This window comes from Jaculus jaculus, chromosome 11 (assembly GCF_020740685.1).
Source record: "Jaculus jaculus isolate mJacJac1 chromosome 11, mJacJac1.mat.Y.cur, whole genome shotgun sequence".
Taxonomy (NCBI): Eukaryota; Metazoa; Chordata; class Mammalia; order Rodentia; family Dipodidae; genus Jaculus; species Jaculus jaculus.
In genome coordinates, this window is record NC_059112.1 from 24171432 (window position 1) to 24185277 (window position 13846).

The window sequence follows — 13846 nt, forward strand, 5'->3', positions numbered from 1 at the left end:
TGCCGTATTCTTCCCTGAATGAATATTTAACAAGTCAGCCTGCTGTGATTTGGACGCTGACATTCTAGATGTGCTCGCTAATTCAGAAATTGCATGTGGTTGTTGTCAAGGTTGTGGTCATTCTAGCCACGAAAAGGAATCCCACACATATCTTTAACTTGCCCCACATAGATACCAGAGAAATGATTTGACAGATTTGTTGATTTGGCAGCTTTTTGTTCCTACATGGTTTTAGATAGAAACATGAGCCAATTTGTAGTTCTGCCTGAGCAGAAGCACCAATGGAGAGAGGCGTGCTGAATCCTTTTCTCCTGGGCCCTTGAGATTCACCTGGAAAAGCAGGTTTGGGGTAGTATGTGAGAAGTACCTATGACATGCTCCTCCCCACTGTGAACCCACAAACACGGGGTACAGTGAAGAGTAGGCCACACATCCCATTCCACGATAGCACTGTCCTTCACAAGATGAGCTGACATGTGTAGCAGTCGTGGCCTCTCTAGACACTTAGGACAAGTTTTGTCTTCCCAGAAACAACAGGTCCTTTCTGCATTCAGTCTGGACAGGTTTGTAAATATCAGGTCCTATAGGCTGGATTCTGTGAGGTGAGCCTGAAATCTTTGGTGACGGTTGTCTGGCTCCCTTGAGAGAACAGGATGATGAACAGAGTCTCTTGCAGAACGAAGAGGAAGTCTTGGTGGAGTGCCGGGTGCGGTTCCTATCCTTCATGGGGGTCGGGAAGGATGTCCATACGTTTGCCTTCATCATGGACACTGGGAACCAGCGCTTTGAGTGCCATGTGTTCTGGTGTGAGCCTAATGCTGCCAATGTGTCTGAGGCCGTCCAGGCTGCCTGCATGGTGAGTAGCCCACCCTCTCCTGCTTGTCCTGTATACTATAAGTTAGAACAGAATTCGCCATTTAAAGGAATAAAATCTAACCTTTATTGCCTGCTGTACATGTTAGGATTTTCATTTCTGTGAGCAGAATCAGTTAGTTTGAAGTGGCAGTATGGCCTTGGTGTGGCCATAACTTGTCTGCCCCTTTTTCCTGTCCCTCTCAGTGAATGAATGACAATGACTATTCTAGTAAAAATGGAGAGACAACCAATCCTTCACTTGTCTTTCCTAGTAGAAGATAGGTTGGAAGGACAAGCCAAAATGGAGTGATCAGGCCAGGGTGGGGAGGGTCAGCTGGTTCAGACAAGAGGCAAGGGAGATCTGTTGCAGTCAGGTTCGCCTTGCTGGTAGAAATCAAGAGCAGCTTGTGAGCAAAAGAGGTTTATTTTGGCTTACAGGCTTGGGGGGAAGCTCCCAGATGGCAGGGGAAAACGATGACATGAGCAGAGGGTGAACATCACCCTCTGGCCAACATAAGGTGGACAATAGCAACAGGAGAGTGTGCCAAACACTGACAAGGGGAAGCTGGCTATAACACCTATAAGCCCACCCCCAACAATACACTCCCTCAAGGAGGCTTTAATTTCTAATTGCCATCAGCTGGGGAACCTAATGTCCAGAACACCTAAGCTTATGGGAGACACCTGAATCAAACCACCACAAGGTCCATGGCAGGAGAAGGGCTCATAAGCAGTGGTCTGAGTAACCTTGTAGAAAACTGCCTGGCCTGGGATGGGGGGAGGCTGGGGAACAAGCCCCTCTGCTATGCTGAATTCAGTGCAGTGAGCATAAGCATGACTCAAGATAATCATGAATTGGGGGCCTCGATCATAATGGGGAAGACAAGCAACCCACAATCCTGCGATGGTGTGGATAAGGCTACCAATGAAAGATCAAGACTGCACTGGATTGAGAAGGAATTAGATGATGGTATGAGCTGAAAGTGAATAACGATAGTCTGACCATCAAGGGATTGCTTGACAGACAGACAGACAATGCTGGTGGGTCTGCAAGTCTGATTGCTTTAGGATTAGGACAAAAAGCACACTGTAGTAGCTGAGGGAAGGGGGCCAGCAAAGCTGGATCGGGGTAGTGCTGAACTGTATACACCCTGTACCTCCAAAGACATTTCTGTGAATATCAGACCACACACATGATAGTGGTTCCATAGGAGCCGAAGGTTTCTGTTGCCTACAGTGCACTTGTGTGTTAACCTGTTACTGCAAGAAAAGGTCAAAACATTTTTAAAACTGGAGCTTATAAAGTGAAAGTGTTATGGTAACCTAAGGTTAATTTGTTAAAGAAAAATTGTTAATAAGTGTAGGATAACCTGAGTGTACAGTGTTCGTAGCATCTATAATAGTCCCAGTAATGGCCTACTGTCTCACATAAGCCACTGCCAGTCCTGTGAGTGACACTTGGTAGTAAGTGCTGCAGGTGTACCAGTTGTCCTCTTTCATACCATAGTTTCCTGTGCAGTCTGCTTAGATACGCATTCTGTGACGGGCTCGCATGCTGCGCCGGTGTGCAGTCTGGCAGTCAGAGGCTGTTATCACACAGCCCAGTGTAGTAGGTTTGTGCAAATTCATTGAGATTCTCAACAAGGATGAAAGTTCCTAACGTCATGCTTCTTAGAATGGGTCCCCATCGGGAAGCAAGTATAACTCTAGTTGCGGGACAGCCTTACCAAATATTGTCCTGGCAATAGATGAAGAGCACAGGGGAGGCACTGAGTTTCCTAGTTAGAGACCACTGGCTTTAAGATATGCTAGAAGGGGCTGAAAACCAAGAATAGGTGGGGTTGAGGGAAAGGAAGTAGAGGGAGCTCTCCATTATTTTTGCTGTTTTTTGTATACAGTACACTGGTAAATTAAGAATGAAAAGAAGTTGAGCATGGTGGCACACACCTTTAATCCCAGCACTGCAGAGGCTGAGGTAGGAGGATTGTTATGAGTTTAAGGCCAACCTGGAGCTCCAGAGTGAGTTGCAGGTCAGCCTGGACTGGAGTAAGACCCTACCTCAACGAAAAAATAAAATAAAATAAAATAAAATAAAATAAAATAAAATAAAATAAAATAAAATAAAAACAAGCATGAGGAGGAAGAAGGGTGGCAGAGCAGATGGCAACAATGGGAAACAGCATGAGAATGATTTGACTTTTCTCTTAAAAGACATCTTTGTGTTTTTTTGAGGTAGGGGCTCACACTAGCCCAGGCTGACCTGGAGTTCACTATGTAGTCTCAGGCTGGCCTTGAAATCACAGTGATCCTCCTACTTCTGCCTCCTGAGTGTTGGGATTAAAGGCATGGGCCACCACACCCGACCAAAAGACATTTTTGACTGGATGGTGAAGGAGGGAGAAGAGTGGAAAGACCTGGAATTCACACACCATCTGATTCTCCATTCATCAGCCCCTTATTAACGAGTTATTATTTCTCCAAGTGCTATATAGATCCAAGATTCTAACACTCCTAAGCCTGGATGTTGAGGTGTGGGCAGAAGTCAGTACTAACCCTTCAAACCAGGTATGGGGAAATAAGATGGGGTGGGGCCACAGGAAGCCAAGTACATTTCAATCAAGGAAAAAAAAAACTACTCATTTTATAAAACTGAAACGGATCATAACAGATGGTTTGGGACCCAAAATGAATGGCTTTTAGCCTTAATTATACATTTTAAATGCTAGTCACAATTAGATAATTAGCTTTCTGTAATTAGCTTTATCAGAGGCTACAGTTTGTTTTCAGATTCCCAGACTCATTTTCCTTCTTGAAAACATTTTCTATTCTTTTTTTTAAATTGTATTAATCCACCCAGCTAGAGTGCCACATAAGCATATGGATGCAGTCCAAGCTCCCCATCCCACTCCAAATCCAGCTCTCCTAACAAGGGCTGTCCTCCTTGATGAAAATGTGTGTGAGTCCCCATCTGGAATGGCTACATGTGAATTTAGACTATGCATTACTCACACCTTCTGAATCTGCTTTAAGTGAAGATATTTTAGTGAAGTTGAAAATAGAGGGAAAAGAGGGATGCTTTACAGAATCCATTTGTACAGTACATACAAACTACTATTTAAAAGATTTCAAGTCCAGGGCTCCATGTTGTCTCACATGCCCATTGGTACATTCACACTTTAGTTATGTGTGCTCTGAGTAACGATGCAGACCTAACAAGACACTTTGTACTGAATAAACATGTAATAAACAATCTTTTCGCATGCATTAAGAGACCAGTTTTGTGGCCGAGGAGATGAGGGAGGACACTGTGACCCCAGCCAACCCAAGTCTTTCATACTTCTTAAGGAGAAACATCAACCTGTCCCATAACTGTGCCAAGGACCTATTGATATTTAACTTGATTTCTGAAAATCAGCTGTGGAATTATTTTAATAGAGATTAGGTAAAAATAATAACTAGTTAAGTTATATTAGAAAAAATGTCATGTAACCTTTTCATCTAGTAGTGAAGAATTAAATTTCTCACTAACAAAAAGCTAGTTAGCTATATTTCCGAAGAATAGAAATTGTCTATGGTGCCAGTGCTAGTGGATTTATAAAAAAATAGCCCATTCAGGTTTATCTTGAACATAAAAACATGTACTGAGCTCTCATTTTCTGTTAAGGCAGAAAATAGGGATAGCAACAAACATGTATGTTGCTAGGCCTAATTTAGTTTTTCTGTAAGTGTGCCTTAAAATTCTCCAGCCACTTCACACTTGAAGAAACTGAAGTGTGAAGAGATACAATAACTGCCTGGGATCCTACAGCCCACAAGTGGCAGAGCTAGATGAAACTACTGTTTTATCATCTGTTCCTCAAGAGCCATCTACATTAAGAACAAAATGAAAGCCGGGCGCTGTGGCACACGCCTTTAATCCCAGCACTCAGGAGGCAGAGGTAGGAGGATCGCCATGAGTTCAAGGCCACCCTGAGATTACATAGTGAATTCCAGGTCAGCATGAGCTAGAGTGAAACCCTGCCTCAAAAAAAACAAAAAAAGAACAAAATGAATCCTACTAGGGTGGTGGCTAGAGCACTTTCCATGAAGCCCTAGGCTCAGTCCCCAACTCTACAAAAAAAACAAACAAACAATAATAGTAATAATAAAACAGCTCATGGATTTGTGTTTAGGAGATAGTCAACATATTGATGATGAATTAAAGGCATAGTAAATAAGAACTAATATCGTATTAATTACCTAAAATGTTATTATCTGTTTTATTTCAGTTACGATATCAGAAGTGCTTGGTAGCCAGGCCACCTTCACAGAAGGTTCGACCCCCACCTCCGCCAGCAGACTCGATGACCAGAAGAGTCACAACCAACGTAAAACGAGGGGTCTTATCCCTCATTGACACTTTGAAACAGAAACGTCCTGTCACAGAAACACCATAGCTGCTTATGTTTCAAGGATTCTGTTCCTTTTACCTGAAGATCAACTGGTAAACTAAAGAAAAGGAACTGCTATCTATCTGGCCTTCCATTCACTTGCTGATGCTTTGTCTCCAGAGAATTTATCCTTAACCAAACAGTGTGAGACCAGCATGTTCTCTCGTCTTGCCACCATCATGTGATATGAAAAGAAGCATGAATAATTTTTTTTTGCTATCAGTAAGTTACATCATGAGCAGTGGAAGGTCTTTTTCTTATTGTAAATATTGTGAACATGACTTCACACACAAAAGAATGTGGCCACACCCTCCTAGTGAACTAATGCTGCGTCCTTGGAGTCCTTGGAGTGATCGAAGCCTGAGTTCCTTTCACCGTCCTCTTGACTGGATCTGTCACAAGCAACCTTTGAATCTTATGGCACTTTGCCCTGTTTTCAGCATTCAAAACATTTAGACACTAAATAGCAGATACCATTGAGTTGCTGTAAAAATAGGGAGACAAGTTTGAGTTTTGGTTTTTCATAAGATGGGACCAGTTGGTTGACAAAATTGGCTGTTGGCATCAGCATAGAGACCGGCTAGCAGCTTTCCTCAGCGAGCTCTTTGACACATGGACACCATTTCATGTCTACGGCTGTTTGTGGGGTGTTGGAAAAAAGTGAAACTTTAAGATGGATAAAAAACAAAATTTGAGGAATTAAAACAAACAAAAATAGCCTTTCTTTTCAGGTGGTTTTCAAACTTATTATTTTTAAAAGAGATTAACAAAGTCATAATGCATTTTGGATGGGACATGTTTCAAACTTCTGCCTTACATTGTACAATGCAGCTAGAGAATTAAAGTTCACTATGGCCATCCTCTACCCAGACATGAAAATGAAAATCTCCTCACACACCTTTCATCCTTAGTTTGATAACATCTAATATGCAATTCAAAGTTGAGGAAATATCATATATGTATCTGTCATACACTGTTATTTTAGATCTCCGCCACATGATACTTGTTAGTTCACGACTTAGAAGTAAATGTTCTGCTAGAATTCTGTATCAAGCCCAAAAGTTCTCTAATGCTTTTTGTCCAGAAAGCTGTCTGTCTATTACATATTGTCCATGGCAACAAATTTCATTTAAGTTGAATCTTTCTCAAATTTATATATTTAATGTTGGAAATTTGTTGAACTAGAAATGTTTTAAAACTTATATTTTTCCATTTTAACTTAAAGATTTAAATTTCCCATGTCAGAGCAAAATATATGTAGGAGTAATGGACTGTTTGACAGTTTCCCCAAAATAGCATTTTTCTACTTTGTTTTATGTAGATAGGAAACTTAAGTATAAAGATATACAAATTTAGACTTTGGTTGACAATGTTGTTTTAAAAGGAAAAATTTCAAAGAAGATCAATCTTAATATTAGTCTTGTTTGATTTTAATGTTAAAATTAACGTTTACAACATCCAGTTATAAAAGTAATGTTTTCCGCCTATACACCACTTTGTACTTGTCAGAATGGTTCCACATTTTTATCACATTTGAGCCTTATAAGTAGAAAGGGTACTAAACACATTAGAGACATCAAAACACAAAGTACCAAAAGATTAAATAAGTGGCCTAAGATCTCACCAAAGCTCATGAGAGCCAGAACCCTGGACCCACGGTCCCCATTCTTGCCATGTTATTCCTCCTCCACTCAGTCAGGAAGACCTTTCCAAATGACTCTGGCCAATACAAAGAACAGCAGATAATAGAAATGCTCACTGTCAGGCAATCTCTATATTCCCTGGTTAGTAGGGAAAGATGTCCAGTTTATCTACACAGTGATATGACATTAGTCCTAAGACCATTGTCTTCTCAGTCCAGGACTGTATGCTGCAATGTACCTCAAATGTGTTGTAGAGGACAAGCATCCACCTTCAGTAGCCTGCTCCAATCTGGGGTTTTCTAGAGTTGATGATGCTTGTGGAAGAGATATTCCTAACTCACACATGTAGCTATCCCAGTGAACATTACAGAATTAGTAAAGGGCATTATGCCTGTGGTTTCCTCAGAGAAGTTATGGAGTGGAGTACAGGGGTTTGCTGGTACCCTAATGTTATAATGAAAATACTACTACTTGAGAAAATGAATTGCACTTCAGATCAGTTTGCATACTTTCTGGTAACCAGTGCCATCATGAGAAATTACTGCAGTAATAAACCTTACTGTACCCGGTGTGTGTGTGAGAGGGGGGGAAACTATTCAAGTTTATTTATGATGGTCTTTCACTTTGATCTCGATAGTGAAATGTTTTGATGTGCTCACCTTCAAAACGTGAAACAAGTAATCCACTTCTCTACAGGAAATCTCTACCAGAACCCCTAGTCCATTTTTTTAAAGACATACATCTCTTTCTTTTCAGGATCAAGAATACTGAGCTAGCTTTAAATAGCACACTGATTTATATATGCAATTATGGATGCAGTAAGATGAATGATAGCCTTTACATAATGAAAACTTTACTGCAGATAATTTTGTTTTCAAAAAATAGCTTTGCATACTAAATAAATGCAGGTTAATTTTGTAAATTATGTTAAACAGTATGTTCAGACACTTTCTGCCATGGCCAAAAAGTATGTATGAAAGTATGTGTGTATTTGTCTGTGAAAGGATGCCAGTGTTTTACCTGAGATCTTAGTGATACTTCAGTTATCTATGCATTCTTTATATCTGTGATTTGGTAAACAGGCAGCCATGTTCACTATGCCTTGTATGTCTTTATCATTTTTTTAATTAACCTGTTAAATACAGCTTAAAATATTTTATTTATTCTATTTTTACTGAAATATACTGCATTATTGTGTTAATGTATTATCTTTGCTGGATGAAATGTCACAATGTATCCAGGTCTAAGTAATCTCAGTGAACTATATACATTGCCTAAAAGGTGGTTTTGTAATGATTTGTAGTCGCATTTCTATTGGAATATGTAGAAAAGACAAAATGCTTAAAGTCCCTTTTATTTTTTAAAAGCAGCTAGCTAGACACACTCTTGCCACCTCATCTATGTGCCCCTTGGCAGAATCAAGGGAATAGCCAACATGCCTATGGCTAAGAACTTTCCTTTGTAGACTAAAGCACTGTGCAGTGCTTTGTTTTTATATCTTTCATAACATGTGTGACTTCATCAAAAAGGTATGTACACATATCCACATGCCCTTTGTTTCCACCTGGGTATAAGATCACCATTGTTTTTTGTCTGTCTGTCTTATTGCATGAAGGGACATTAGACCCATTTCCATTAAAACAAGTTTTTGGTGATAAAACTGTTGGCATTGCTACTTTCTTTAAAATCCACATTATGTGTTTAAGGACACACTTGCAAGACTACATGACACAAGACCATTTCCTAGTAGCCCCAAAGCTTCCTTTTTGTGTGGGCACATCTCATTCTACAAGCACTGCAACTTAAGATTTCATAAACAACATGGAAAACATCTGATACTGGCACAATTTAATAAAGCTATGAGCTCTCTAGTTGGCCCAGCTTAAGCTAATGCTCATCTGACATGTTTACAACCAGTAAAAAGCAGTTTCCGTTGTTTTGGTGTGCTGGTAGTATAGCTCAGTGGCAGAGCACTTGCATAGCATGTGCAAGGCCCTGGGTTTAATCCCCAGTACCACAGGGAAGAAGTGATTGTTCTGACATCAAGGCAAAAGTTCTCACTGGCACCATTGCTAAGAGCAGTCCTTGGAACCAGAGCAGCTTATTCAGCCCTGGAGGACACTTTTCCTCTCTATGCCTTCTGCTGTTGACCACTCGCACACATTTAAATGTAATATGTTGTGAGAATAAATTTAGCTGCATAAAATGCTTGGCTCATTTATCTTACAATACAGTCACATATATAAGAAACAGAAATATAAATTTAGTGTCTCCTGCAGTAGCCATTTTATTTTTGTACTATTCTTACCACAAATTAAACTTTTGAAAAATCATTTTAGTAATGTAAGGTTCTGCTTTGATTAGTGTTTGCATCATTCCACTTGGTGAGAACTAGAAACATAGCTTTACATTTGAGTAATTACCCTGTCCTTATTTGTTGATCAGGAAGACAGCTGGCACTGAGGACACAGAAGCCCAGTTAGTCATCAATTGAAATCTTGTAAGCAGTCTTCCTAGCATGAAGGTATTTCAGCACAAAGAAGTCTATGTTTCATTCCTTTAACACTGAGGAATAGAGACGGGGAGACATTAAATCTAAAATGAAAATTGGTAGGTAGAAAAGTCAGTTGGAGTTGGTTTAACTAGGCAACATACAGAAGACAAATATGATTTAAAGTATGTGCTCGGGTTTTGTTCATTTGCCTGTTTTGTTTTTTTTTTTTTAATTTTTTTTTTTTTTTTGAGAGCGACAGACACAGAGAGAAAGACAGATAGAGGGAGAGAGAGAGAATGGGCGCGCCAGGGCTTCCAGCCTCTGCAAACGAACTCCAGACACGTGCACCCCCTTGTGCATCTGGCTAACGTGGGACCTGGGGAACCAAGCCTCGAACCGGGGTCCTTAGGCTTCACAGGCAAGCGCTTAACCGCTAAGCCATCTCTCCAGCCCTGCCTGTTTTGTTTTTGAGATAAGATCTCACTATATCACCAAGTTGGCCTTGAATTTATGGCAGTCCTCCTCCCTCAGTCTCCTAGATACTGGATTACAGGTATCTTCCACCACACCTAGCCTTATGCTAATAAATGCAGTAACTCTTAAAGAACAAAATTTCATGTATGTTGCAGGTTTTATACTAATAAATCATTTCAGGTAAAAATATGAATGTGGGGGCTGGAGAGATGGCTTAGCGGTTAAGCGCTTGCCTGTGAAGCCTAAGGACCCCGGTTCGAGGCTCGGTTCCCCAGGTCCCACGTTAGCCAGATGCACAAGGGGCGCACGTGTCTGGAGTTCGTTTGCAGAGGCTGGAAGCCCTGGCGCGCCCATTCTCTCTCCCTCTATCTGTCTTTCTCTCTGTGTCTGTCGCTCTCAAATAAATAAATAAATAAAAATCCAAAAAAAAAATATGAATGTGGGGAGGGAGTGATGGCTCAGCAATTAAAGACACTTACAAAGCCTGATGACCTGGGTTCAGTTCCCCAGTGCCTACATAAAGCCAGATGCACAAAGTGTATCTGGAGTTCATTTGCAATGGCAAGAGGCCCTGGCTTGCCCATTTTCAATCTCATATTTTCTCTTTCCCTTCCTCCCTTCCTCCCTCCCTTCTCTCATCTTGGAAATATATATATATATAGTTTTTTTTTCTCTTAAAAACATGATTTGGCCGGGCGTGGTGGCATACCTTTAATCCCAGCACGCAGGAGGCAAAGGTAGATGGATCACTGTGAGTTTGAGGCTACCTGGAGACTATATAGTGAATTCCAAGTCAGCCTGGACTAGAGTGAAACCCTACCTCGAAAAACAAAAACAAACAAAATATATATATATATAAAATTCGGGGCTGGAGAGATGGCTCAGCAGCTAAGGTGCCTGCCTATAGAACCTAACAACACAGGTTCATTTCCCAGGTACCCACATAAAGCCAAATGCACAAAGTAGCACATCTGTAGTTTGTTTACAGTGGCTGCAGGACCCATATTCTCTCCCCCTCCATCTCTGTCTGCTTGCAAATAAATATCTCTAAAAAATACATGAATCTGGCCAGACATGGTGGCTTGTGTGTTTAATCCCAGCACTTGGGAGGCTGAGATAGGAGCATCACTGTGAATTCAAGGCCAACCTGAGACTACATAGTGAATTCTAGGTCAGCTTGGGCTATAGAGAGATCCTACCTCAGAAAGTATGAATTTGGGCCTAGTCTGAAGGTCATTGACCAAACACTGTTCTAGCATGCACAGGCTCTGAGTTTAATCTGCATTTCCCTCACCCCCTGCTCCCCCCACCACCAAAAATTGAATTTGTTACTTGTTTATACACTAGTATGTTGATTCTTTTTAAATTTGTAACACTTAAGAAGCTCAAAGACTTAAATGAGACTACTGGGTAAGATGGCAGATTAGAAACCTCATCAATAAAACCAAAGGAAAGAAAATAATAGAGCACACAATAACTTTCCCTACAAGATCTATAAATGAACTTATTAAGCCAGGTGCAGTCTCCATGAGCTGGCAAGTGGAAGGCACTGGGAATCAGCATGAATCTGCATGCCCATCCAAACCAAGTAGCACCAGCTGCCTAGACGTGCTTCTCCTCATATGCCCACATATACATTGGCCTTACAGGATAGAAGAAACAGAAGTAGAGGATGGAGACTGGCTGAGGTCTTGAAGAACCACCAGGCAATGTTGCACAACTTTCCCTCCCACACCCTCTTGCACTAGGAACTCTGAGTGTAGCTGACGCTGAGGACTCCCACACCCCCACAAGGCAGCAAGTCAAGCTAAGAGTGCCCCAAGGAGGCACTTGACTCCAACTTTGTGTAGGAATGGTCTCCAGTGAGAGTGAATTAGATGAAATCTCAGAACTCAGATGAATGATTGTATGTTCAAAGAAAATAAATTCATGAATAAATGAATCCTACAAAAATAACAATAAAAAGGCTGAAATAAAGAAACTGATTCAAGATACAAAAGAGGAAATTAAGTAGATTGATACTGAAGAAAACTCAAACTGAAATACTGGAAATAAAATAAGTTTAAAATTTTTGTGGAGGGCTGGAGAGATAGCTTAGTGGCTAAGGTGCTTGCCTGCAAAGTCAAAGGACCCAGGTTTGGTTCCCCAGTACCTACATAAAGCCAGATGCACAAGGTGGCTCATGTGTTTGGAGTTTGTTTGCAGTGGCTAGGAAGCCCTGGCGTGCCCCTTCTCTCCCTGTCCCTCCCTCTCAAATAAATAAGTAAAATATTTCTTTTTAAAAAATTCTGTGGTAAGCCAGGTGTGGTGGTGCACGCCTTTAATCCCAGCACTCAGGAGGCAGAGGTAGGAGGATCGCTGTTAGTTCGAGGCCACCCTAAAATGACATAGTGAATTCCAGGTCAGCCTAGGCTAGAATGAGACCCTAACTCAAAAAACAAAAACAAAAAAATCAGTGGATCTGGGCATGGTAGCACACATGCCTTTAATCCCAGCACTCAGGAGGCAGAGGTAAGAGGATCACCATGAGTTGAAGACCACCCTGAGACTACATGGTGAATTCCAGGTCAGTCTGAGCTAGAGTGAGACCCTACTTTGAAAATCAAAATAAATAAGTAAAACAAAAAAGTTCTGTGGAAAGCTCACCAACGGAATGGGTCAAACAGAAGTCAGAATATCTGTGCTTGAAAACAAGGTAGAGTTATTGCAGCATTCCAAAAAGGACAAAGAAAATAACATGAGCAGGACTTTCAAGCCATTCAGGACACAATGAAAAGATCAAATCTAAGAATTATGGGCCTAGAGAATAAAGGGTAAACATTTCCAACAAAATCATTGTTGCAGTTACCTTTTTGTTGCTGGAATAAGCACCCAACCAGAAATAAGTTATGGGAGGAAAGGGTTTATTTCAGGCTTACTTATTTGGGGGAAGTTTCATAATGGCATATGAACCTGGCTCACTGCCATATATACATAGCAGAGAGACAAAAGCCAACATTAGCAAGCACAGACAGCCAGAGCTCAAACTGGCTCTCTATACACCTCTTAGGACTGAACACAAGATTACCCAGTGGCACATGTCCCCCATTAAGGCTATTCCAGCTAGAGACTTAAGTAGGAAACTTAACCAAAAAATTTCTATGGCTATGGGTGACATACATGTGTATTCAAACCACTACAATAAGAAGAAATTTTCCAAATATTAGGGATATACCAATTCAGGTACAAGAAGCATTTAGACCACCAAACAGACAATACTAGAAAAGAGCCTCTCCTTGTCACATTATAATTTTCTAAAATACACAGAACAAAGAAAGTATAATGAAAATGGAAAAGGAGAAGCAGCAAGTCACTTATAGAGGAAAGTCTATCAGAATTAACAGATTTCTCAACAGAAACTGTAAAAGCCACCTATGTAAGACTACACGACAGGAAGGGAGAAAAAATCAAAACAGAACAGGGACTAGTTACAAAGAAGAAGGGATTCAGTGGAGGAGGGAAGGGGAAAAAGAGAGGGTGGTGGCAGGGGACTATGATTATATTATATCGTCTATATGTATGGTGATTGTCAATAAAAAGTTAAAAGCCAATACAGCTTGAAATTATATATTTCAAGTTCTAGAAGACAACAACAACCAACCCAGGCTGCTAAACTATCTTTCATAATAGAGGGGAAAAAAAAACTTTCCATGATAAAAAACAAGCTATAAGAATCTATGACCACTAAGCCAGCTCTACAGAAGATACTGAAAAGAATCATTCATAGTAAAGATAAAAGCAAATGTATCCATAAGGCCAAAGAAAAGGATAATCCAGACTTGAATAATACTTAAGCACAAGAGGAATAGGAAAACAAATATTACCAAATCAAAAAAAAATGACAGTTATCAATACACCTTTCAAGAATAACTGGGTATAAATGGTCTCATTCCCAAGCAAAGATATAGATA

General features: G+C 40.5%; 1 protein-coding gene across 12 annotated transcripts in view; it reads left to right on the forward strand.

The window, feature by feature from the left end:
• Apbb2 (amyloid beta precursor protein binding family B member 2) overlaps positions 1-8588 on the forward strand; it is a 363904-nt gene extending 355316 nt beyond the window's left edge. For all 12 annotated transcript variants that reach the window (XM_045161203.1, XM_045161206.1, XM_045161207.1 and 9 more), the window contains 2 exons: positions 677-856; positions 5124-8588. In XM_045161203.1, the coding sequence (XP_045017138.1) occupies positions 677-856; positions 5124-5291 (348 nt within the window). In that variant the 3' untranslated portion in view covers positions 5292-8588. The remainder of the gene's footprint in view (positions 1-676; positions 857-5123) is intronic.
• The last annotated feature ends 5258 nt before the right edge of the window (positions 8589-13846 follow it).